This window comes from Leuciscus leuciscus, assembly GCF_965113295.1.
Source record: "Leuciscus leuciscus genome assembly, chromosome: 23".
Taxonomy (NCBI): Eukaryota; Metazoa; Chordata; class Actinopteri; order Cypriniformes; family Leuciscidae; genus Leuciscus; species Leuciscus leuciscus.
In genome coordinates this window covers 29,364,746-29,390,886 of record NC_138747.1, presented here as the reverse complement: position 1 = coordinate 29,390,886, position 26,141 = coordinate 29,364,746, and the positions used below count along the sequence as shown (strand labels likewise).

At 42.0% G+C, this 26,141-nt stretch overlaps 1 protein-coding gene across 1 annotated transcript in view; it reads left to right on the top strand.

The window, feature by feature from the left end:
• The window catches only part of pmela (premelanosome protein a), a 34,524-nt gene extending 8,773 nt beyond the window's left edge, over nt 1–25,751 (top strand). The window contains exons 2-13 of the mRNA XM_082156410.1: nt 9,677–9,921; nt 11,478–11,573; nt 12,825–12,971; nt 13,235–13,375; nt 13,657–13,818; nt 14,201–14,521; nt 14,655–15,473; nt 15,578–15,754; nt 16,682–16,784; nt 18,925–19,133; nt 19,232–19,319; nt 24,557–25,751. Of these exons, the coding sequence (XP_082012536.1) occupies nt 9,852–9,921; nt 11,478–11,573; nt 12,825–12,971; nt 13,235–13,375; nt 13,657–13,818; nt 14,201–14,521; nt 14,655–15,473; nt 15,578–15,754; nt 16,682–16,784; nt 18,925–19,133; nt 19,232–19,319; nt 24,557–24,707 (2,484 nt within the window). The 5' untranslated portion in view covers nt 9,677–9,851 and the 3' untranslated portion in view covers nt 24,708–25,751. The remainder of the gene's footprint in view (nt 1–9,676; nt 9,922–11,477; nt 11,574–12,824; nt 12,972–13,234; nt 13,376–13,656; nt 13,819–14,200; nt 14,522–14,654; nt 15,474–15,577; nt 15,755–16,681; nt 16,785–18,924; nt 19,134–19,231; nt 19,320–24,556) is intronic.
• Nucleotides 25,752–26,141: the final 390 nt, after the last annotated feature.

Here is a 26,141-nt window from a genome sequence, read left to right as displayed (position 1 = left end):
TCCACAATGACCATGGCCACCAGGGGGTTGAACGTACCACAGAGCTGATAAGACTGCGGTGCTATTGGCCAGGAATGGGGGAAGATATAAAGCAGTGGTGTCAGAACTGCGAGCGGTGTACCCTTGCAAAGTCTTCGCAACTCCGACCCCATGCACCCATGGGGCACCTCCTGGCATCTCGCCCAAACCAGATATTGGCTGTGGATTTCACCTTCCTGGAACCTGCAATGGATGGTAGAGAGCAAGTGTTGATCATGACTGATGTTTTTACTAAATTCACACAGGCCGTGCCCACCAGGGACCAGAAGGCAACAACTGTGGCCAACGTGCTCATCCGGGAGTGGTTCTTTCGTTTTGGGGTCCCAGCTCGTCTGCACTCTGATCAGGGACGCAGCTTCGAGAATGCCATCATCTACCAGTTGTGTGCCCTGTACGGGATCCAGAAGACCCGGACCACCCCTTACCACCCTCAGGGCAACGGCCAGTGTGAGCGTTTCAACCGCACGATGCACGATCTGCTCCGTACTCTGCCCGTGGATTTGAAGCGCCGCTGGCCAGAGCACCTACCCCAATTAGTGTTTAGTTACAACACTGCTGTTCATCAGACAACTGGCGACTCACCGTATTACCTGATGTTCGGGCAAGACCCCCAGTTACCGGTGGACTTCCTGCTTGGCAGGGTACAAGATCCTGGACATGGGCATGTGTGTGAATGGGTCCGAGAGCACCAGCGGCGCCTTGATGTGGCCTTCCAGAATGCCAAGGAGCGTATGCAAGCTGCTGCTTCCAAGAGAAAAGAACGGCATGACCAGAACATCCGGAGTGAGCCACTGGCAGAAGGACAGCATGTCTACATCAGAGACCATACAACGAGGGGCCGTTCGAAGATCCAAGATGCCTGGGGCGCCACAATACATCAGGTCATCCGTGCACCCCCACTTGGTGGGGTGGTATACTCTGTGGCTCCAGCACGGGACCTAAGCAAAGTACGACAAGTACATCGAACCATGCTAAAGCCTGCCCACTTGGACCAGGACCCACAAACAACCAACAGGCCTGTGGAACTGCAGGGAGAAACAAGCCAGTCAGCAGAGGGTGATACCCCTGGCCAATGGGTTCTTGTCCGCTCTCGGGAAGAGGTTCCACCTATCCAGCTTGCCACAACTCTTCCAGTGGATGCCCCCATGCTGGCTTTGCCCGATTCCCTGCATGTCGCCCCCATCATGGACGAGACACCAGCTGGCTTAGTGGCACCCCGGAGAACAGCTCGGACTACTGCAGGAAGACATGCCAACCTACACCACCTCCCAGTGCCAGTGGTGAGTAGGGCAGATGGGGCTACTAACTCTCAAGTACTTGGGTCTAGCAGTAAAGTGACAACAGTTTTCCGTCCTTGGTATTAGGTTACCCCCCTTGCATTTTGGTTACCTTTTATTTTTTTATGAAAGGAAGGTAGAGTTATGATCTATTGAGCTTATCGGCGAGACGCCGATAACAAATCGGGGGGGTAGAGTGTAACCGGCAGAGTATTCGCTGTCTGGTTGAAGTTTGTCCCTCTGCAGCTACGGTAGCCCCCTGACGTCACCCAGCTAGCCGTGAGTGGCTAAACAACTCGTTTGCGTCTAGGCCAGTTTCTATAAAACAGTCTGCACTGTTGGGCTTAGAGAGATTCTCTGTGTCCAGATACATTTTCAGTCTTGTTACTGCTTGGGTATGTGGTTCTCCTGTGCAACGAAGGTATGGTAAATGTTTATATGATGTAGCAAGCTAAGCATTTATATTGTATCTAATACTGGGCTATTGAAAAATAGGTGTTTGACTGATTGCCAGACGCTTCCGGGTAATCGTGCTGTGTATTACTGAAGGTATTATTTGTGCATTTTACTGTTAATCATAATGTGGGTGTCATTGTTGGGACATATGCATTTTAATGAGCACATTTGCGCACAGGTCTTGGGCAAAGCACCCGCCGGGTAGCTGTACCGTAATTTAAGCAGCAACATCAAGAAGGTAAATGTTTATTGTTTATTGTGTTGCGAGTAGATCCAGTGTGTTAGGACTAAAAGCTTTGAACGCATGCAAAATGAGTCTGGTTGTGTTGCCCTGACGTAATGCATGGCTGTGTTTTATTGTCAACTCTTAATATAAATGTATTTGAATATGCTGTGTGTAACAACTGTTATGTAGGATTGTGAAGACTGGCGCAAAGGGCTGTTTCTCTACTGTGTCAGTTCGTATGTCAACATTGAGGTAAAAGAAAATAATGTTTTTATGAAATGTTTGTGATGCTGCGTGACTATTTGTGCATGTGTATATCAAGCACTAATTTTAATGATTTTGTGTCTGCAGGCAGATTGCTCCTGCTGCTTTGCCTTGCCTAAATTAAGTTTTATATATATCTTTTCTTTTCTTTATTGTGGTTATTTTGCCGTAGCCTCCGTCTAATGCTCTGTTTGACTGATGTGGTATTGGCTGTTCTAGTAGCGTATAGTTTTACATTCTCTATCCATTCTGCTAGTGATAACTTTCTTGTCCTTTTCTTCCTTTTTCTAGAGTACTAGAGTAGCTGCTCACTAGAGAGGTTCCTGGTTCCGTCCTCGCGCACTGCACCACGTATTGTAGTGGTAAACTGCACTTCACAATATTGATTGAATCATTGGCTTGTAGTGTGTGTGTGTGTGTGTGTGTGTGAATGCATGTGATCGTGGGCACCAGATGCCAGAGCACGGGCGGTGAACGTCACGGGTATCCCGGACAGGTAACCTGCCTTGACAGTGAATCAGTATTTTCCAGTTAAATTGTTAATCGTATTGTCCCTTGTAACAGCCAATACCAGGTCTGGCCTCTCGCTTTAGTACTGGGCCTCTAGTATGACGGTGTGGCTCTTTTAAATTATACCATTGTACAATAAAGTTTTGTTATTATTTTTCTACTGAAGGCACGTCTCTGTCTAGTTCATCTTTAGTGTATTTCTACGAACCTGCTTGCCTTAAGATTAGGTATTTAGCAGTTAAGGTGCAAAGTATATCCTGGTGTGAGAGGCACCAGGTGGCGTAGTCAAGAACCTTTAAACCCAGATCTGGTCAAAATTCCATAAGGTCACAGCAGCAATATAAGTTGCAGGATTCCACATCTACAGAAAGGCCTACAGAAGAGTCTGCACAGACAGAGGAGACATAGGCCTACAGGTGGGCAGTGTATAGCCAACTTTTCCTTTTTATTTGTTGCATGAGGCATGTGTCTAATATGTTGCAGGCACTTGAACACTGGCTTTTCTTTACAAAGAACAATTGAAATAAAACTCAAGGAACTAAGTATATTGGTCTTTTATTAAACTTTTCATTATATTATAATGAAAAGTTTTTTTTTGTTGTTTTTTTTTGGGCAATGTTGTGTAATATGGCACATGCACCAATGTCACAGGCCCTGTCAGGTGTGCAAACCTCAGACTTATCAGACACTGAAATCTTCCCTTTAGTTAGCCAAAGTTCATTTCATTGTGTGCCCTTGTCCTGGCTACTGCATTGTAACTGGTTTGGGTCAGGGAATGGGGTCATAAACACCTGTCTGCAGGAACATGTCATAATCACCTATGAAGAAATGCAGTTCTGTTAGGATCAGCATAAGTGTATGTAATACAGTGAGCTTGATATTTAATTGTGGAACTTTCCTTACCACTTTCAAATAATGTGCATAAATGTGAATCTCTGAAAATTCTTAAGTCATGCACAGATCCTGGCCATTTTGCTTTCACATTTGTGATATGGAAGATTTTAGTCAACTGACTTTTTTTATTTGATATAATATTATTAATCTGGAATATTAAGACTCCCAATAGTAACTGGGCTGCACATTTACATTGTGAACCCCCTTTCTGTTCACATAATCCCCTTCATTGAGGCCTTGATGGCAGTCTATGGAGGCCTATAGTCTATGGTACCAATCACGTTAGTGAAGCCTGAGTGACATACTGTAATCGGCATGGTCATGATTGCATGATCTTCATAAAAAATGATAACCTAAAACTGTTTTTTAAACCTAAAAGCGCCAGGTAAACTCCGAATGACACGACAGACAGCACTTTCCATCAAGTTCTCTGCTCCAATAGTGTAAAGGAAAGAGCCACTCGCAAATAATCTTAGGGCAATGCAAACAGTTTGTGCTGTAGTTAAAGCCCGACTCCGACAAGTCGAAAATAATGTGCGTTTCCAACAAATTAATAATGTAAACGACAATCTCACGAGTCACGAGAAAAAAATTTCAATCTCAGAAAGTGCACTATCGCGCTGCGCTGGACTTCCCGTATCAGCTCCGCTTATGAAGCCGGGATCTAATCCTGTTTACATGAAATAAGCCTGCTCCCGAGCAGGTTCAAGTTTGCGCACCTGTTGCTATGACAGCAAGTCCAGGATGAGCGTCGAAGAACCAAACAATCCAAGATCATGCCAAATCGTCAACAATCAAATCCAGCTAACTGAGTTAGCGACGTACGAAGAACGAGCCCCAGGACTAAGGTTAAAAAAATTAAATGACATGACATTATATGTATACGCAAAAACAATGGGACTTTTGTTTCCAATCACCAATCAATTTGGGGGTTTCAGAATTTTTTTAACCAAAATTTGTATAAAGATGATTCTCAACTATGTTATGAAAGATATAACGGAATGAATTGATACACCATTTTACTTTATGCAATATGTGGGTAAAATGCATAAATTAATTTTCCCATTCAATGCAATGTATCTATACACTGTATCCAGTGGTGTAGTCTAGTTTTTTGTAGTGATTATACTGTAATGCTTTTACTTTTAGAAATGGTGTTTTTGAAAAAAAAATGGTGTTATTGTTTTGGCAAGTTTACTGTTTAAATTAAAACATGTATGAAAACTTGTGTGATATTCCCTTAAAATAACGTGTAATAGATTTTATTATTATTCTTTTTATTATTATTATTATTATTTAAAAATTCATTTTACTGTGCAATTTCTTTCTAATTTCTTTGAGTTAGACCGAACTTTTATTTTGGTGGGTTGTAGACATTTGAGTTTCTGTGTGTTTTAATAACTATTATTATTATTATTATTATTAGGCCTACTTGAAGTATACTCTACTGTGTAATAGTAATATATTTCTGTTATAATTTCTTAAAGTTATACCGAACTTTTATTTTGACAGGTTGTCGTAAAGACATTACAGTTTCTGTGTGTATATGAATGAATGACGATAGTTTTATCAAATGAAATGGTGAAATTCTCGTGAAGTCACTCTCATAGCAGCTCTGCGATGAAGTGCACATATGTATCCTACATCATGTCTCAATACAGTGAAACGCTGAAAACACCACGAGCGTGAGTCACGCGTGCTTCAGTGTGTGTGTGTGTGTGTGTGTGTGTGTGTGTAGTGGAGCACACATTGAGCGCTCATTCCCAGAGACGCGTAGAACACTTGCAGTCTCTTTTAACTTTAATATTCACAGACACTAGTCCACATCGAGATTTGATTCATTGTACAGCCCTACTTTTGATTTATTCATTCAAAAATAGCCAAATTCGGTGACGTTCTGCTTAGCAAGCTCCATTTGTGACTGGATTCCGCGATTCGGTGTCGCTGATTTTTTAAGTGGGTATACGGAAATCCTTGGCCTTTTCTAGTGGGTATACGGCGTATACCTGCGTATCACGTAGACTACACCACTGACTGTATCTAATTTGCACATTAATGTGTTCTTGGAGCAACATTTAATGAAAAAAGAAGTGTAATAATTGGAGTAATAATTGGCAACATTTTAATAATAATATCTAATATTTCATAGGAATATTGATGTATCATTTATTTCCATATTTTCTTGTTGTGTCTCCCAAAATGCCTGATAAACATGCTTTAAGTCCTGATGTCTCTACAGTGGACATGTATGAAATCAACGTCCTGTTCTGTAACAGAAAGTAATTTTTTTTATTTGAAACCCCATATTATTTTCCTGAGATGTTGGTTTATGAAATACAATTTGAAAAGTAGTCCGATTTAATTAAATTAAATATTTCCTACATTTGATTACTAAATTAATGTCAGACATTTTTAAAGACCAAGGATAAGTTGTTTTCATGGTGAAACCTCCAAATATTTGGTATCCCTGACAAGTCCCGAATGTGCCCTTTACAGGACACCCAGGTTGTGACATGTGACTTGTATGATGTCAGAGAAATTCCCTAAAATATAATATCCACTACAGTGGACGAAAGTCAATTTCTGGGTCCGGGAGGATATAGTAGCAGTTAAATGTAATAACTTTGTAGTAGAAACGTAATAAAAAATTGGAATAACTCGATAAAGATTCCTTTGAAAAGACGCCTCTAAGAATAATAATACAAAGATTGTTTCACTATAACACTAATACCAACTGAAGAATGCTAAGAAGGTAAAAGACATGGGAAAAGAGAACAATAGTGAAAGAGCACCATTGACAGGACTGTGCGTATACTCTCATCTTGTGACTCTCCATCATTGCAGCTCTGGGTTATATTAACAAATGACCCAACAAGCATGATCTTCAGACACAATGCTCCAGGAAGATCGTCTTCATAGAAAATGAATGGACTTTTATTCTCACAGGATCCATACATGATCACAAGATGAAGAACTTGCAAAAAGACATTTACAAATCCATAATATTTAGACCGTAGAGAATCTCTAGAAGGAATATCTATTGTATTCATAAAATTGTTTATTCATAAAAAAATAAGTCATGGTTAGATCTTTTCCCACCTTTATTGTAATATTTAAACCAACAAACTTCAAGTAACAATCAAATACAATATTTTAAGTAAAACTAAAGAAAAATATGCAGGTTAGTTGCAGCGTGTGTCCCTTAACTAATACTTGGTAGAAACAGCTTTTGCTTTTAATACAGCAGTCATTCTTTTTGCATCTGGATTTGCGTGTTTTTCCGCACTCTTCATTGCTAAACAGCTCCAGGATGATCAAATTGTGAGGGATCTCTTGAGTACAGCCCTCTTCAAGGTTTTTCATTGGATTTAGTTCTGGGCTCTGACTTTCTTTCCAAAACTAATGACTTAGATTTGAGGTTACTATCATGCTGAACAATGAAATCTTCAGATTTTTAATGGAGGCCTGCCGGTTTAGTGGCAGAACGATCTTGTATTTGTCACCATTTGTGACTCAAGACATGTTTTTTCCATCAGTTTTTGACCGGCCCCCATTGTCTTGTTGATGATGGCCTAAAAAATCCTGCAGAAACAGCTGATTTTGAACTTGAGGATAATCAGCATCATCAAGGAATAATTTACGACAGGCCATTGAAGCATTAGAAAATAATGCACATACATTTCTCATAATTCAACAGCCTGGAGTCAATTATTCTGCTTATACTACGGTAACCTCACCTGAAGACATCGTTCAGAAGATCTATTTAAAGACATTTGTGAGAGTATCTGCTTTCCGTACATAATAAAACATAGTTTTGTGGCAAAAAACATGGAATTAATTTGTCGTTTTTATCCTATTGTATCCTATATGTATTTGCTTGGTCAGTGTCGTTCTGGGTTTTGGTTGTTTTGCTCTTGTAGGCTGTAAGAACCTTTGAAATAACTGAAATACACCTTGGGTGTGCATTATTTTCTAATAATTCAACGGCCCGCAATCAATTATTCTGCTTATACTACGGTTACCACACCTCAAAACATTGTTCAGATGATGTATTTAAAGCTGCAGTCCGTAGCTTTTTTGGGTTAAAAATGATCCAATATAAATTTTTGAGCAAGTACATAACCAGCCAGTGTTCAAAACTCTCTGCTTGCCTTAGCTTGATTCAAAACGGTAAGCTTGTAATACTGTTTTTAATTCCAGTGGTATTGGTGGATTTCCGCGGGAAATTTGAGCATGTCTTTGCGTCATTACGTCACATCTGTCCACATAAAGAAGAGTCTCGGCTAGTAGGCTATGAGTGTGAGGTTGCTGGAGGTGGAGATTTATAGCCTTTTCTCACAGCACTTGATATAATTAAACTTATCAATTTGATGGTGGATCCAGAAAGGTTCAAACGACAATCACCAGTGACAACTGGAGATTCACCCGTTGTAAAACGCGAAAGACTTCGGACTTTGGAGAAAAAACAGACTGCAACCGGCCCATACAAAAACAAGGACAAATATCAGAAGGGCATTAAATGTAGTCACTCAATGCTGATGTTGTTAACATTAACAATTTGAGAACAAAGTATAATTTGCATGGTTTGACGTGATATGATAAGCGATCGTTAGATTTAATCAGCGCGATTTACTGCAATGCTTTTTTCCCTTAGTTGGTCAGAACAAAAGTGGATGTTACTTACTTGTTCAGACGACATTTTCCGGTGAAAATTCTTATGTTGGTCATACTTCCAAAAAGTAAAATCTGTGATTGCGAATGACAGTATCCACACCGGCGCGGTGATTGACAGCCGCATATTCTCCTCAAAACATTGGATTCATCTGCGCTGTGCCATGCCGAGGCACAACCCACGTAAAGTTGATAATTCCTTGAATAACTGCAATTGCAGATTTTGAACAGAGATGGCGACAAAGACGAAAAACTGCGGACTGCAGCTTTTTTTTGGTAATTTTTAAAGACATTTGTCAGGTTTTTGTCCTTAAAACGCTCTTGTGTATGGGACTAATTTCTTAAGCATCTCATCCCAGTTATTTTAGTTATATTAATGTTATTTTAGATCTAGCAACGAAGGCTTGAGACATTGTTAATATAGTCCAAGTGACTCCAGTGGCTCAATCTTAAGTTTATAAAGCGATGAGAATACTTTTTGTGCGCAAAAACAAACAAAAATAACGACTTTATTCCACTTTTCATTTCCTTCTCTCTGGGCCTCGAGTGAGTTCACGTAGTGTAACTGCGCAGCGCTTCTGTGTTGCACGTCACACGCATCACACACATGACTAGCGTCGCCCAATAGTGAGCCTACGTGGTGACGTGCAACACAGACGCGCTGCGCAAAAACACTACGTGAAAAAACTCGAGGCCCAGAGAGAAGGAAATGAAAAGTGGAATAAAGTCGTTATTTTTGTTTGTTTTTGCGCACAAAAAGTATTCTCGTCGCTTTATAAACTTAAGATTGAGCCACTGGAGTCACTTGGACTATATTAACAATGTCTTTAATACATTTTCTGGGCCAGCAAGTTATAGTGTCTTAGAAGCCTATGGAGGAGTGATCCAGCTCTCAGATTTCATCAAAAATATCTTAATTTGTGTTCCGAAGATGAACGAAAGTCTTACGGGGTTGGAACAACATGAGGTTGTGACATGTGACATCATACAAGTCACATGTCACAACCTGGGTGTCCTGTAAAGAGCACATTCGGGACTTTTCAGAGATACCAAATATTTGGAGGTTTCACCATGAAAACAACTTCTCCTTGGTCTTTAAAAATGTCTGACATTAATTTAGTGATCAAAAATGACAAAAACATCATTTTTGGGTGAACTAACCCTTTAAGCATCTTTATTATTTTGTATATTTTTTCCATTTCATAAAATTAGCAATATCCAGAGGAACAGAGCCTTCATGGGAATTATCTTCCTACTGAATTAAAAATTTCTTCATCAATTGTTTGAAGAGACTTGTTACAAAACTACTTGTAATGATTCATTTGCAAATATTCCTCAGCTACATTCCTCATAGGATTACTTCAGGGTGTGGGAGGAGCCTGTTATTCACACGTCTATGATGTCACATACGTTGGGGGTTTGGTTTTGGGTGCTGGTGTTGAAGAAGGTGCAGGACTCCTCATGGGTCTCTAGAGTATAAAGCTGGATCAGTGACTGTGGTGTTGTAGTCATCAATGCATACAGCCATCATGTGGATGCCTCTCATCTTTCTCATTCTGACATTCTCCTCAGGAGCACTTTCACGTGAGTATTTCTCTTCTTTATATACTAAATACATGTCATGTGATGGAAAATGTAAAAAAAAAAAAAGTATTGAAAGTATGAAATAGATTAAAGGGATAGTTCATACAATTTTTTTTTTTTCTTCTTCATTTACTCACCCTCAAGTTGTATCAAACCTGTATGAGTTTCTTTCTTCTGCTGAACACAAAATAATATATTGTAAAGAATATTGGTATCCCGACAGTTCACGGTAGCCATTGACTTCAATAGTACGAAAAAAATTACCATAGAGGTCAATGGCTACCATCAAATGTTTGATTACCAACATTCTTTAAAATATATTATTTTGTGTTCAGCGGAAGAAAGAAACTCATGCAGGTTTGGGGCAACATGAGGAGTAAAAGATGACAGAATTTTCATTTTTGGGTGAACTTTCCCATTAAGGACAATCACTCCAAGAGTTCAGTCTATTTTTTCTTCTAGAATATTTTTGTTAGACCCTCAACTGGAAATTGTTTGTAATATTTTTAATTTATTACAATTTGTATTTCAATCAATTGTCACAAGGCCTTTGATCACAGTCTGATACTGAACGATGGATGTAGAAAAGTGAATTATCAATCTTAAAAACTTTGTACATCAGCCCTCTCATGTAAACTTTTACTAATGAACAATCATTGCAACTCTTGCCGTTTCTTTGTAACTGTGTGAAATTTACTAGCAAATTCTTATAAACTTTTTTTTTTTTCAGTGTACTTGAATGACCAATATGGCCAATGTTTTAAAGAGGCCTGTTGCGAGGCTTACTTTTAGAGCGATAATTGACCATTCTTTGATTTTATTACCCATAGTGTTGGACTGTGATGGTAAAGCATGGCGCTAGCATCACCAGGCCAAGGCTTCGATTTCCTAAAAATGATTTGGATAAAAACATCTGCCAAATGAATAAAATGTAAAGGCAAGAAATGTGCATATACGTTCAGATAAACGTCTAGACACACAATGTGATCAGTGAGACGTCAGAGCTCTGCGGGATCTTATTCCAGCACTGGGGATTACACTGGTACCCTCAGCTGAAAGTCACATGAAAAGGATTGAATGGGATTGTAGAGGTCGTGTGACTCTCTTTGCCAACCCTCACATTCTCGTGCTTTTTTCATCTCAGACCTTTTCTCTTCAGTCTTTTTGAACTTAAGCCAACCTTAAGCAACTGAAATTCCTTATTTACTTAGTTTAGCTTATGAACATATTAAAGAAAAATAAAATTCTGAAAAATCTATTGCAAGACTGCCGTCTGTATTTACCTAATGCATAATTTTAGTGTTTGTTGGGCTGCTTTAAAGTTGAAGTATAAGGGAATTTAATTAAGATAAATGTGCACTTCGCACATCTAATGATTGTTTTAAATAATTGGGCCTGTTAGGAGAATGAAAAATCACAAAATCTAGAGTTGCCCCATGAACAGGTTTTGATTTGAACAAGTAAATTATTTTTATTAATTTCTCATTTGAATACTTATTTTAATGCTCTTTCAGAAATTAGATGATCCTCACTATTTCTTTCCATCATTCTTCTAGAATCCAGAACTCGCTTTGCACATTATCGTTCATGGAATTCCAAAATGTATCCGGTCTGGAGGGATGGAGATCCCAGATACAGAGATTGTTGGAAAGGTATTTGACCACACACACACACACACACACACACACACACACACACACACACACACACACACACACCCCCTTCATTACGGGTTATTGTTCAGTGATTTGCACGCATTATGAAAGCGTTAAAGCATAAGCAGTGGTGGACAGTAACAAAGTATTTTTACTTTGTTAGCCTCATACATTTTTTAAGTATCTGGACTTGATCGGAGTATTTTTCATTTTTGGAAAACCTTTACTTCACTACATTCCAATAATGTCGTACTTTTTACTCAACATTTCACATTTGAACTGATGAAATCGTCACGCGCTCAGAGACGTGACAGTGGTGTCGTCCTGACGTCCTCGTCCGTGAACAAACTGATTCTTTTTAATGAACCTGAATCAGTGAACGATTCATTCGTGAATTGGAGCGATTCGAATTGGTGATTCGATTCATTAGCTTGCGATTCGATACTGATCTTCGATTCGATATCGATTCATTTGGCTAAATAACATGTACAGTATTATAGTAAAATATAATAAATATACATTATAGTGTTAGTGCACATTTATCAAAATGTTCTTCTCTAGAGTAGATTTTCTTAACTAGCATGTTATATGGTCATTGGTTGGCTTTGTGACATTTGTTCACACTGATCTATATTAATGTCATTTATATAGAGCAGTGATTTTTCACAAGCTATTCACTGTCTTTCCTCAGCTGAAACACTCATTGAACAACTACATGAGACATGACACATTTCAGTATGCTTTACTGTATCTTTCAACATACCTTCTGATGTTCATTCATGTTCATTCATGTTCATCTAGCTATAGAGGAACACAGATCAGTTCATCGGTTCAAATTAAAATAACTCAAATTATGCCCATACATCTTTCCGCTGTCGTAGCAGTTACAAATTACATAAAACTAGTAAGTCTGCATAGCGTTCTTAAATTGTTAACACATTTTGCCTTAGGCTATGTGACATCTGTTATTATGTTTTATGTTTATATTTGTCAACACATATTTAGTTTTTCCTGAATTCTGAGCATAAGACACTGAGCTCAAGGTGTTTTCAAGTGTCAATGGAGAAAAAAAACATTATTTTTACACCATGTTTCCATGTACACCTACTTATGAATAGAGTAGGATATGCTACAAGTGGAAAATATTCATTGCTATAACTCTCTTAGGTTTTTTTTGAAGAAGAAATGCTATACCTGCTACCTTTCTTTTAAAATGTGTCTGCAAAACCTTTTTTTTTTTTGTCATAGGCGGAGAGGTGACATTTAAAGTCAGAAGTGATTCTCCAACACTGACAGGAGCCAAAGCCACTTTCAACATTGATGTTGGTTTTCCTCAGAACCAGACAGCACTTCCTGATGGACAGGTGGTGTGGGCGAGAAACTGTACCATTAATGGTAAGAAGTTATCCAAGCGTCCTTAATACAATACATTTACTCTATGTAATATTTTATTCTTGCGCTGCCATAGATAGAAATTTTGTAAACTAATATTAAGTTTTTATATATTTTATGTAAAGAAAAATATGCATGTTTTATGTAAACAGCACTTGTTATTGCCTGTAAATAAAGTGCTGCATGTGATTCTTAATTTTTGTTTGTTTTGTATGTTGTGAATTTAGATATTTGTGTATCTAAAATGAATTAAATGTGTTTTTAAGGAACATCATATACTATGGGCCAGACTGTATACCCTGAGTCCAACATGCCTCAACAATGGACAGGTGTCTTTCCTGACAGGACACCCTTCAATAAGACCTCTAACAAAAAGCCCCGCTTCATCTATGTATGGAAGATGTTGGGTAAGAGCACGTTTAAAGCGGTAGTCTTATTCTAGTCTCAAATATACAAACATAGTGAAGTGATGGATTAACGAATGCAAGTAATACACAGGCCTGGATCAACAACTTATGAAGACTTAAAGGGTTAGTTCACTCCAAAATAATTTGATCATTTTAATTTTTTTGGTGAACTATCCCTTTAAGGGTTAGAATTATGGACTTGTACAACTTTCTTATCTGCCATTGGTTGTTTGATTATTGGTTGATTTTTTCGAACACTTTTCATTGTTTCTCTCTTTCAGGAAAATATTGGCAGGTGGCTGATGGTCCCTCCTCTCTACTGACCATTGAAACAGACAATGTGCCTCTTGGTTCTTATTCCATGGAAGTGGTAATTTATCACTGCCGCGGCAAAGACAAGTTCATTCCCCTTGGTTATGCATCTACCCAGTTCTCCATCACTGGTGAGTAGCTTGAAAACTGCACATTTATCTACACTTAATCAAAAATAAAGATTCCAAAAGTTTTTTTTAAAGCGATGCCATAAAATAACCATTTTTTTCCATTGGTTACCCTTTGAGGAACCAAACTTCCCCAAATAACTTTTCAGTGAATAATTCTTAAAGAACCTTTTTCCACTATAAAGAACCTTTTGTGAAATGGAAAGATTCCATGAAGTTTCTTCATTGCACCATAGATGCCAATAAAGAGCTGTAGGGATCCTCTTATCATCTCCGTACTTAAAAAACATTAAGCCTAGTTTGTTCACCTGGAGAGTAAACCAATGTTGTCATTCACTGAGCACATTCCTGCAAGCCCCTAATGAAATGTCCTCTTCTATTCTAGACCAGATTCCTTTCGCTGTGACATTATCTCAGGTTGGTGACATCAACCAGGGTGACCAAAGCTTCATCCAGAACAGAGCTGTGTCCTTTAGCATTAATTTGCATGACCCGAGCCAGTATCTCAGTGGATCAGATATCAGCTTCAACTGGGATTTCGGTGACAATAGTGGAACTCTAATCTCTCGAGAATCTTCCATTACCCACACATACCTCTCAACTGGTTCCTTCAGGCCACAGGTGGTTGTGATGGCAGCCATCTCAAACGGTTGTCAGATCAATCCAACTCCAGCTGCCAGTGTTGTACCTCCTGTTCCCGTCACAGGTAGAATTTCATATTCAAACTTCATATTTCATGTAATTTCAAGAACAGTTCTTAATCCAAAAAGTGTTTTGAAGAGATTTTAGAATGACATTCCCAAAGTATTCATCAGGTGGTGCCTTTTCCTTTTTGCCAGATGATGCTACAGCAGTGGAAAGCATTGTGCTGACTGTTTCTCCTCAGCCTGCTGATGTCATGCCAGTGGCAGCTGATGTCGTCACTGTGGCAGCCAATGATTTGGCAGTGGCAGCTGATGTCGTCACTGTAGCAGCCAATGATTTGCCAGTAGCAGCTGATGTCACTGTGGCAGCCAATGATTTGGCAGTAGCAGCTGATGTCGTCACTGTGGCAGCCAATGATTTGGCAGTAGCAGCTGATGTCGTCACTGTGGCAGCCAATGATTTGGCAGTAGCAGCTGATGTCACTGTGGCAGCCAATGATTTGCCAGTAGCAGCTGATGTCACTGTGGCAGCCAATGATTTGCCAGTAGCAGCTGATGTCGTCACTGTGGCAGCCAATGATTTGGCAGTAGCAGCTGATGTCACTGTAGCAGCCAATGATTTGCCAGTAGCAGCTGATGTCGTCACTGTAGCAACCAATGATTTGGCAGTAGCAGCTGATGTCACTGTAGCAGCCAATGATTTGCCAGTAGCAGCTGATGTCATCACTGTGGCAGCCAATGATTTGCCAGTAGCAGCAGCTGACTTAGATAATGTTGCTCAGGAGGTTGCTGAAGACACAGCTGTAGCTGAACTTGCGACAGAACTCCCTGTGGCTGATATCAATCTGGCAGCGACTGTTCTCCCAGAAACCCCTGCTGATGTAGATGACACGACCTCTGTTCAGACAGTCGTAGAAACAGTGGCACCGACTGGCGATGCAACAATCATCATCACTCCTGAGGCAGTGGATGAAGTCGTAGCATCTGTTGTACCTGCAACCGAAGCCATCGCTGGTGAGAAACTTCATGTAGATGATGACCATAACTTTATAAAGAAGTCCATAACCAATTAATTGCATTGTATATTTAAACTATTTCCATTGGTGCTGTAATCGCAGGTGTAACTAGCATACCCGAGGCAGCAGTGAGTGAATCAGAAGCTGAACCGGTGGCAGGAACTGAAGAAACACAGGCGGCTCTAGTCATTGCCAAGCGGCAAGCACCAGAAATGCCAGCCGAAACAAACTGTATGATTTATCGTTATGGCTCCTTCTCTACAACTCTTACAGTTATTCGTGAGTACTTTCTTTTTTATCACTAAACAATACTATTACATCATTATCCCCAGAGAGGAAACATGCAACAGACTCTGTTGATCTTTAAATTCCAGCCAACTTGAACTTTGCTTCACTTCAGCATTACTGGCCTGGCTTAACTGTCAAACCTTTCACCCATAACCTCATCTAATGACAACAAAAATTGTGTAGCAGTATCAAGACCATGTTAACACACTGTTAACTACTAATGTATCTCTTATAGTAAGTCGATGCATATATATTACAATTTAGAGTGTTATTAGAGGTAACTGTCTAAGTTAAGAGTTTCAGAAATGTACACATACAAAGTCACAGTTAGCTAAAAAAAAGTATTAATTTAAACAATGTAATAATTGAATGCAGATATAATGAGCTCATTGAAGTAATGAATACTTGTTTGTTAACAAATGATTATGACATTTAGAAATTAACTACATGTACTTACTATAGAGTTACGGTTAGGGATTGGGGTTACACTTTATTTTAAGGTGTCATTGTTACAGTGTAATTATATATTTAAGTACTGAGTAATATTAAGCAACTACATGTACTTACTATAGGGTTAGGGTAGGATTGTGATTTGGTTGAGGTTTAGTTGCATGTAATTATGCATAATTGACTGTTATTACTATGGTAAGTATATGTAACAAGGACACTGTAAAATAAAGTGTTACCGGGATTGGTTTAGGATTAGTTACTTGTAATTATCCATAATTTACTGTTATTACTATAGTAAGTACATGCAGTAACTTGTAATACATCACCTTAAAATAAAGTGTTACCCACTTCTACTTCAACTTTAGTGTCTAGACTTTTGTAAGTGTAAATCAAACTGTGTAAAAGCACAAAAATAGCCTGTCTACAAATGTGTTTAATGTTCTCTACATGCATGTTTTCCGCCTTCAGAGGGAATAGAGAGTGTTGAGATTGTGGAGGTGAATAATGTGGTGGTCATGGCCACAGAGCTGGAGCAAAATGCTGTGGACCTTACAGTCACATGTCAGGGAAGGTAAATATTCATTCACTGTCATTTATTTTATAGACTGTATATCGGTTTTACTGTTCAAAGCTGTTTTATTATAGTCTTAAAGGGTTAGTTCACCCAAAAAATTTTATTCTGTCATTAATTTCTCACCCTCATGTCTTTCCAAATCCATAAGACCTTTGGTCTTCGGAACACGAATTAAGATATTTTTTATGACATCCGAGAGGTTTTCACCCTATTGGGGCATTATGACCCACACAGACCACACTGAGGGTGTGTTCACACTTGTAGTTCTGTTCGTTTGGTCCAGACTAAGCTAAAAACATTTAGTTCAGGTCTGCTTAGCGCGCAACACAAACCTAAAGACATAGGGATATGTTCATCACCTTATTGGTTGGCTTTTTTTATGTATATTTCGTGACCGAACATCCAAAACAATGCTGTGAGCTGGGATAAATGCGTTCGCTGTATGTGTGTAGCCTACATATGATGGTATTTTGACCAGCTGAGAACTCGTGAAGAGCTTATAAAATATGTAAAGGAGTCAAAACAGTGGCAGGAATCCCTCCGTCACACACACACACATACACACAAACCAAGATCAGCTGCGAGGAGACGCGGTTTGGATTCCTGTACCGAACTGTGATGGGCAACATCACGACTATGATGAGAAAAGACAGGTTTACTTGAGCATTCTGTCCTTTTTAGTGTCCTATTTCAGTCCCGCACATGGACAACCGCTCAAGAGTTCGTTTGGAAGCAGAGCGAGACCCATCTTTTCCGCGTCTCGATCCACTTGTTTGGTGCATCAGGGTTCAGATAACAGCATTCACACTTATTCAAATGAACCGCTTTAACAGAGCAATCACACCAGAGTTAGTTTTAATCCAACCAAACATGCCAAGTGTGAACACACCCTAACACCTCTTCCAGCGGAAACCTAGTTTTTTCCCAGGAGTCTCCCATCCAGGTACTGACTAGGCTCTACCCTGCTTATGCCGAGTTCACACTGCACGTTTTTAGCCCCGATTTTCACTCGCCGACAAATGCCAGAAATCATAGGCAAATTGGTGTTCGTTCACGCGAGTGACAATCACACAGTGTGAATGATCAAAGACGCAATCTGAGATAATCGCAGATGAGTCGGTGATGCTCGTGAGATATTTGGCATGCTAAATATCTGGACCTGTCGGCGATTCAAAATCCCGCTGTGTGAAAGTGTTCTGACTGAAAACTACATCGGCGATGACCGACAGCCAATCAGAGAACAAGATACAGGACAGCGGGAAGTTCGGGGAAGAGTTATAGACCACAATATCAGTATTTGAATAGATATACAGTATTTACAATTATATCAAACAGAAACAAAGCACAAACATTTGCTTGGTGATATATCTCTGAGTGAAAAGTCTTCTGGAACAAGAAAAAAATGTAGGGCGGAACTTGATTTTGTCTGTGGGGAATTGATTGGATGTTTGTGGTTTGCTATTGGTGGATCTCATGTGAGTGACAGGTTGCCCCGCCCTCACACCAGTGTAAACATCATCAGAGAAGAGAGGGAGGGGAAGTTGTTTTGATTAAATATTACGAGGGCACATGAATAATAAAAAAAAAATTATATTTGTAGAATAATGTAATACATAGAATTGTCATTTTGGATTTCATGGTGACTTTAAACTGGTTATAATGATGACAGTGGTCGAACATTAAATATAATTGTTGTTGTTGTACTTTATTGTTCAGCCTTAGCTGAAAATTGGTCTTTGGTCTCGCCATACAATCACAAAACAATTAACAATGCACAACATCCACCCAATACATCTAACCATACATGACATTTCGTCTACATCGAACGCACATGGCACCCTTAAGCGTCAATATGAGACGCAGATAGATATGGGCCAGAAGGCGCCTCCTAGTGGTCTAACCCTAACCCTACCCCAGACCTAAACCTACCCATAACCGAACAAAGCTCTGTGCGTCTCATATTGACGCTAAAGGGCGCCATGTGCGTTCGATGTAGACGAAATGTCAAAAGCGTCAGTATATGACGACTTGGGATGAGAATGCGTTGCAACATACACAATATCAAAGCTTAAAATATTCACATTCCTCTCCCCTTATTCAATTGAATGAAGTTAATTTTGTTATATTTGCTCTTCAGCCTACCCAGTCAAGTGTGCACCGTGGTGTCTGACGCGGACTGCACGAGTCCTGTCCAGAGCCTGCAGTGTAATGACGTGACTCCAGCCCCTGAGTGTCAGATAGTCCTGCGACAGTTCTTCAACAACTCTGGCATCTTCTGCATCAATGTGTCTCTGACCAATGACGTCAGCTTGGCTTTAACCAGTGCAATGCTCACCGTGGCTATAGGCAAGTGCCATTTAAATTCAAAGTGTATCTAAAATAATAAACATTTCTTTTCCTGAAGCTGCCCTAGAACCTCACAACTTCTCTTGTTCAAACCATAGACTCAAATTCACCAAGGAATACGGCAGGAGCAATACTGGGAGTCCTGGTTTTTATTTGTGCTGTGGGGGCCATTGCTTTTACATACAGGTAAGACAACAATACACTGTAACGGGGTTCAATGTTGTATTGCAAGGAAGGAAGAAGACAGGGGTCGGCGTGACTGAAACACTCACTTTAATTGCAAAATAAAACGAAACAAATAAACAAAAGAGGCGCACGTAGCGCATTCACCGTGCCACGCACAGTAATAACAAAGAGGACAAATAACAATCACAACTTTCATTCAAACACAGCGTACAGGTGAGGTTCCAGTCCAACTCTCTCTCCCATCTCCTCCCGCATGCTGGCTTATAACCGGTCTCTCCATGCCAATCACTGCAATCAGACACAGGTGTTCCTCATTTTGCACTTGACCTACTTACTCACCGATCAGCCCCCTCCTTTCTCTCCTGCTACAGACTTCGCAAAACCACGCCCCCCTCGCCACATACCCCCACCGCCCGACTCAGGCCGGGGAGCCATCCGGCCTGCAGCCTCCCCCCCCCTCCTCCTGGAGAGGAAGTCAGCCACAGCCATCTGTACACCCGGCCTGTGGATCACCTGGAACTTAAACGGCTGTAAAGCGAGATACCAACGAGTGATCCGCGCGTTGGTATCCTTCATGCGGTGGAGCCACTGCAGGGGAGCGTGGTCCGAACAGAGGGTGAACTCCCGTCCCAGGAGGTAATAGCGGAGGGTGAGAACGGCCCATCTGATGGCCAAACACTCCTTCTCTATGGTGCTGTACACCGTCTCTCTCTTAGAGAGCTTTCGACTGATGTACAGCACCGGCCGCTCCTCACCCTCCACCTCCTGGGACAGGACCGCGCCCATCCCCCTGTCCGACGCGTCGGTCTGTAGGATGAAAGGGAGAGAAAAGTCAGGGGCATGTAAGAGCGGTCCACCACATAAAGCAGCCTTTATCTGGGTAAAAGCCCGCTGACACTGCTCCGTCCATTGAACCGTATCTGGTACCTCCTTTTTAGTTAGATCAGTCAGCGGGCTGGCGAGGTCCGAATAATTAGGCACAAACCTTCTGTAATAACCCGCCAGCCCCAGGAACTGTCTAACCTCCTTTTTGGTCTTAGGTCTCGGACAAGTCGCAACCGCTGCCGTCTTATCAATTTGGGGACGCACTTGTCCATGACCCAAGTGGAAGCCCAGATACCTTACTTCCACCCGCCCAATTGCACACTTCTTCGGGTTGGCCGTGAGCCCCGCCCGTCTCAACGTCTTCAGGACAGCCCGCACCTGCTGCATATGACGCTGCCAGTCACCACTATAGATGATGATATCATCCAAGTAGGCAGCGGCATATGCAGCGTGCGGTCGGAGAATCCTGTCCATCAGACGCTGAAACGTTGCCGGAGCCCCGAACAACCCGAAAGGAAGAGTGACAAATTGGTGTAACCCGAACGGCGTGGTGAAAGCTGTTTTTTCTTTGGATAAGGGAGATAAGGGGATCTGCCAATATCCCTTGGTTAAGTCCAATGTCGAATAAAAACGAGCAGTACCCAGCCGATCAAGCAATTCGTCAACCCTTGGCATTGGATAAGCGTCGAACTTCGACACAGCATTCACCTTCCTGTAATCTACACAGAACCGGATCGAGCCGTCCGTTTTAGGAACTAAAACTATCGGGCTCGCCCAGTCACTGCTAGATTCTTCTATTACTCCCAACTCTAGCATCGCCTCTAATTCGCTTTGCACAACTTTCTTTTTGTGCTCTGGCAGTCGATACGGCCGGCTGCGAACCACCACGCCCGGCTCTGTCTCAACGTGGTGTTGAATGAGGTCCGTCCGACCAGGCAGGGGCGAGAACACATCCGCAAAATCTGCTTGTAAATTACGCACATCAGTGAGTTGGGATGGTGAGAGGTGGTCTCCCCCAGCGGCCAGGGCGAGAGATTTTGTTTTGACATTCGCCTCTGGACCGAGATCCTCCTCTCCACTCACTACCATCGCCAGCATCACTGATTCCACCTCAGACCATTTTTTAAGCAGGTTGAGGTGGTAAATTTGATGTGCCCCGCCCCTATCTGTTCGTATTACCTCATAGTCAAGATCTCCAATTCGCCGTGTAACCTCAAAAGGTCCTTGCCACTTTGCGAGTAATTTTGAGCTAGAGGTAGGAAGTAATACAAGCACTTTCTCTCCCGGTGTAAATTGACGCAGTCTAGCCCCCCTGTTGTACAGCCGACTTTGCTTGTCCTGAGCCTGTAACAAATTCTCCCGTGACAGCCGCCCCAAAGTGTGGAGTTTTGTTCTCAGGTCCAGGACATACTGAATTTCATTTTTACTAGCTGAAGGTCCGTCCTCCCAAGTTTCCCTAAGGACATCTAACACCCCGCGGGGCTGACGCCCATAGAGAAGCTCGAAGGGGGAAAACCCCGTGGAGGCTTGAGGGACCTCCCGTACAGCGAACAAGAGGGGTTCTAACCACCGATCCCAATTTTTGGCGTCTTCTTGTACAAACTTTCGAATCATGGATTTCAAAGTGCGGTTAAATCGTTCGACCAGCCCGTCTGTTTGTGGGTGATAGACACTGGTCCGGATCGATTTAATGCCCAATAATTCGTCAAGTTCGCGTATCGTTCGTGACATAAACGCCGTGCCTTGATCGGTGAGAATCTCTTTCGGGATTCCCACCCGGGAGATTAGTTGAAACAGAGCGCTCGCCACGCTATTTGCGGAAATATTGCGAAGCGGGACTGCTTCAGGATATCGCGTTGCGTAGTCCACCAGGACTAAAGCAAAGCGATGTCCCCGTGCTGACCGTTCTAATGGCCCGATGAGGTCCATACCAATTCGTTCGAAGGGGACCTGCATCAACGGAATAGGGCACAATGGTGCTTTTGGGTTGGCCGGTGGATTCACCAGCTGACATTCCCGACAAGACGCACACCACTTGCGTACATTCTCGTGAATGCCCGGCCAAAAGAATCGGGCCATGAGACGGTTTAGTGTCGTTGTTTGTCCTAAATGCCCGGCCATTGGATTAGAATGAGCCGCCTGGAAAAGCATTTCCCGACGGCTTTTGGGTACCAACAACTGAGTTGTATCCTGCTTTGATTGGGCATCTTGGGTCACCCGATACAACTTATCTTTTATAATTGTAAAATACGGATAGGTGAGCGGTTGGTCTGGGTGGAGAAGCTGGCCGTCGATAGAGCGAACCTGATCAAAGGCATGTTTCAGCGTGTCATCCTGGGACTGTTCCAGGGGAAAATCATCGCGCTCTGAGAGAATGGTTCTCTCCAGTGCGCTCTGTTCCCCTGAACCAGTACCCAGAGGTTCCGGATCAGCTTCTCCCAACTGAGCAGTCGCCACCTTCCTTTTATCTTTTTCTACCCAAGAAGCATCCGCACATAAATGACCCAATAATTCATTAAACGCTGGCCAATCCGTCCCCAAAATCAGCGGATGCCGGAGATGCGGGTTAATCGCCACCTCCACACTATGCTTTTGTCCCCTAAATTGAATATCCACAGGCATTAACGGATAATTCACCACTTCCCCGTGCACACACCGTACCTTAACCATGCGGCCATTATCCAATGCCTTAGGTTGAATCAGGCTTTGGTGTATAGAGGTTTGGTTACAGCCTGAATCCACCAGAGCCTGAAAAGTACCCCCCTTTATACTCACGGGTATTTGGTACAGGCCAGCTTGATCGGGGGCAGCTTGCGGCGCATCGGGGACCCGGATCAGCGTCCCCACCTCCATCACCGGACACCGATCGATAAAATGACTCGGGTCCCCGCAGCGCCAACAAGCCGGCCCGGACCTCCCCGCCGCTCCAGTGGCAGGAAGCGGGTCAAGGGATTGGCGTGGAGAGAGAGGTAGCGCAGCCTGGGGAGAGAATCCCCCCCTCGATGGGCCCCCTCCCCGGGGAAGAGGCCTGGGGGCAGATACCGGCTCCGCAGCACCCCCTGTCCTCCACCTTGGAGCCGGCCGCGGCGGCAGATTCACCCGGTACCTGGGAAGGGGAGAGGGCTTAGGGGGGGGGGTAGAGAGAGAAAGAGAGAGAGAAGCAGATGGCAGGGGTTCGCCGACCCCCGGGCACGCCACCATTTGGTCCTCCGCCAGCTGGATGGCCTGGTTCAGCGACGTCGGGCGGTGGCACTGGACCCACTGCGCGGTCTTTGTTGGCAACCGCGCCACGAACTGCTCCAGCACCACACGATCGATGACTTTCTCGACGTCGCTTCCGTCGGCCATCAGCCACTTGCGGCACGAGTCCCGGAGCTGTTGGGCCATGATGAAGGGTCGGCCAGACTCCTCGAGGTTCAACGTCCTGAACCTCTGGCGGTGTTGTTCCGGAGTCCGGCCAACCCGCTGGAGAATGGCCCGCTTTAAATCCTGATAGACCAGGAGATTCTGGACTGGCAGTTGGTGTGCGGCCACCTGCGCCTCTCCGGACAGCAGGGGTATCAGCCGCATTGGCCAGTCCGTCGAGGGCCATCCCCGGTCCTCAGCCGACCTCTCAAACAGTTCCAGAAATGCCTCCGGATCATCCTCGGGGCCCATCTTGTTGAGAGGTATCGGCGAGGACGAGTCTTTGTCCGATGGGGGGACGGCCCTAACCTCCCGGTCTATCCAGCTCCGGAACAGCTCGCGGTCTTCATGCTGGCCTCGGAGGAGCGCCTCGAACCGTTTGTCCTGCTCCTCCTTTATGGCCAGCAGATGTTGATGTTGTTCCTGGTGAAGACCAGCGAGCGATTGGATGATGTCCGCAAATGGTGTACCTGGCGGAGTCTGCATGGCGGCGATCTTCTGCCTTCCCGGGTTTCGGCACCAGTGTAACGGGGTTCAATGTTGTATTGCAAGGAAGGAAGAAGACAGGGGTCGGCGTGACTGAAACACTCACTTTAATTGCAAAATAAAACGAAACAAATAAACAAAAGAGGCGCACGTAGCGCATTCACCGTGCCACGCACAGTAATAACAAAGAGGACAAATAACAATCACAACTTTCATTCAAACACAGCGTACAGGTGAGGTTCCAGTCCAACTCTCTCTCCCATCTCCTCCCGCATGCTGGCTTATAACCGGTCTCTCCATGCCAATCACTGCAATCAGACACAGGTGTTCCTCATTTTGCACTTGACCTACTTACTCACCGATCAGCCCCCTCCTTTCTCTCCTGCTACAGACTTCGCAAAACCACGCCCCCCTCGCCACATACACATTTCATCAAAATCAAATATGTTATTGTATGCTGCCTATAGTTAAAATGAAATAATGCTATATGACAGTAACCCTTCACGTATGTTTGTATGCAGGCGGTTTAAGGAGTACCATCCACTGAGAGAAGATGATACCAGCAGCAGTTTCAGTTCTGGAAGAAGCTCAGTGTCTTTAATGCTGTGGAGTCTTCTGAGCCGGAGACCCACTGCAGAGAGCCGTCCACTCCTGCTGGGACGAGTGGTGTGAAGGAAAGCTTAAAGCATATTACAAAGTCTGTACAATCTCTCAACAAGAGAATTAAATATAAACAGTGAGGACCTCATTGTACTGTAATAACAAGAAATGTCAAATGTAACATGCCTCACATTGTCGCAGAATAATATGTCATCATAAAAAACAGTTGCAATTTTTTCCTGTCAATGGCTAGCTTCTTTTGGCCTGTAATAATCTGACTCATTTCCCTTATTTGTAACGACCCCAGCTGTCAATCAAGAGTTTGTAACACTCACTAACTATTAACAATAAGTGCAGAGCAAAAGGCAATGCAAAGTGGTTCAAAACCAATAGTTTACTTGCATTATTTACAGAAGATTGTAAAAAAAAAAAATGGTAAGGATTCACATATGGAGGGGTGGGATGGATGTGGGTGGCGACCAAATAAAAATAAATAAAAACAATACAAGACTAACTCACTCATAACCAACTACATTGACAAGCAAGAAGAGAAAATTAAATAAAAATTGAAATTAAAAGTCTTCAGACACCCAAACTAATCTACGCTCTCTAAAAAAAACAAAGTCTACTCACCCTTTACCTAACAGTAATGTGGATAACAGCGGGAGTGTCTTTCAATATTATAGGGAATATAAATGTAATCATCCTATAAGTAACCCAGGGAAAATAATGTCAGAGAATAGTCAGGTTATTACAGACCTTGTACACATCGTCAGCTGTTCTTCAAATAATCTATTCAACTGAAAGTAAATGTTTCAAGAAAACCTTTGCTCATGTTCAGCATTTATACAACATTAAGAATTTTTATTAAGTAAATTGATATTAACATTTAACTAAGTTAAAAATAGTATGTATTTTCCCCCAATACCTTTGTAGAACTAGCATGCCATTATTATAATACTCTTATTCCATTGTAAATGGTTTATTAATATAGTTTGCATTTTTCGACATACCATGTGTTGTTTGATATCGACCCAAGAGGTCTGATGTTTTATTTATAATGGATAATGGCCACACTAATGACTTCTCACCCCTAAATAAAAACATGTCCTGTCACTTTTGTGAGGTTATTTCTTGCTTGTTGGTCTTTATATGACTCGGGTTGGTGTTCATCTGCCATGTGCTCTTCTGTCTTGCCTCTTGTGTTTTGTGTCTTGTCAAAAGAGGTTTATTGGGGACTGAATTGGTTTGATATGAAAAGAAAAAGGAATCAAAAACTCCCCTTTATATCATCACAAAATAAACCTCAGTGGTTGGCATAACTTTGCACATGCATTTAATAACAGACACTCATGCCTTGAATTCAATATTGTCTACTTTTCAGGCCTTAAAGTCTTATATAATATATTTTAGACATATTTAATTCAATTGTTAATCTCTTTTGATTCCATAGTTTTCCAATAAACAAAACTTCATCACTGGATATAAACAGTACATTCAATTGTA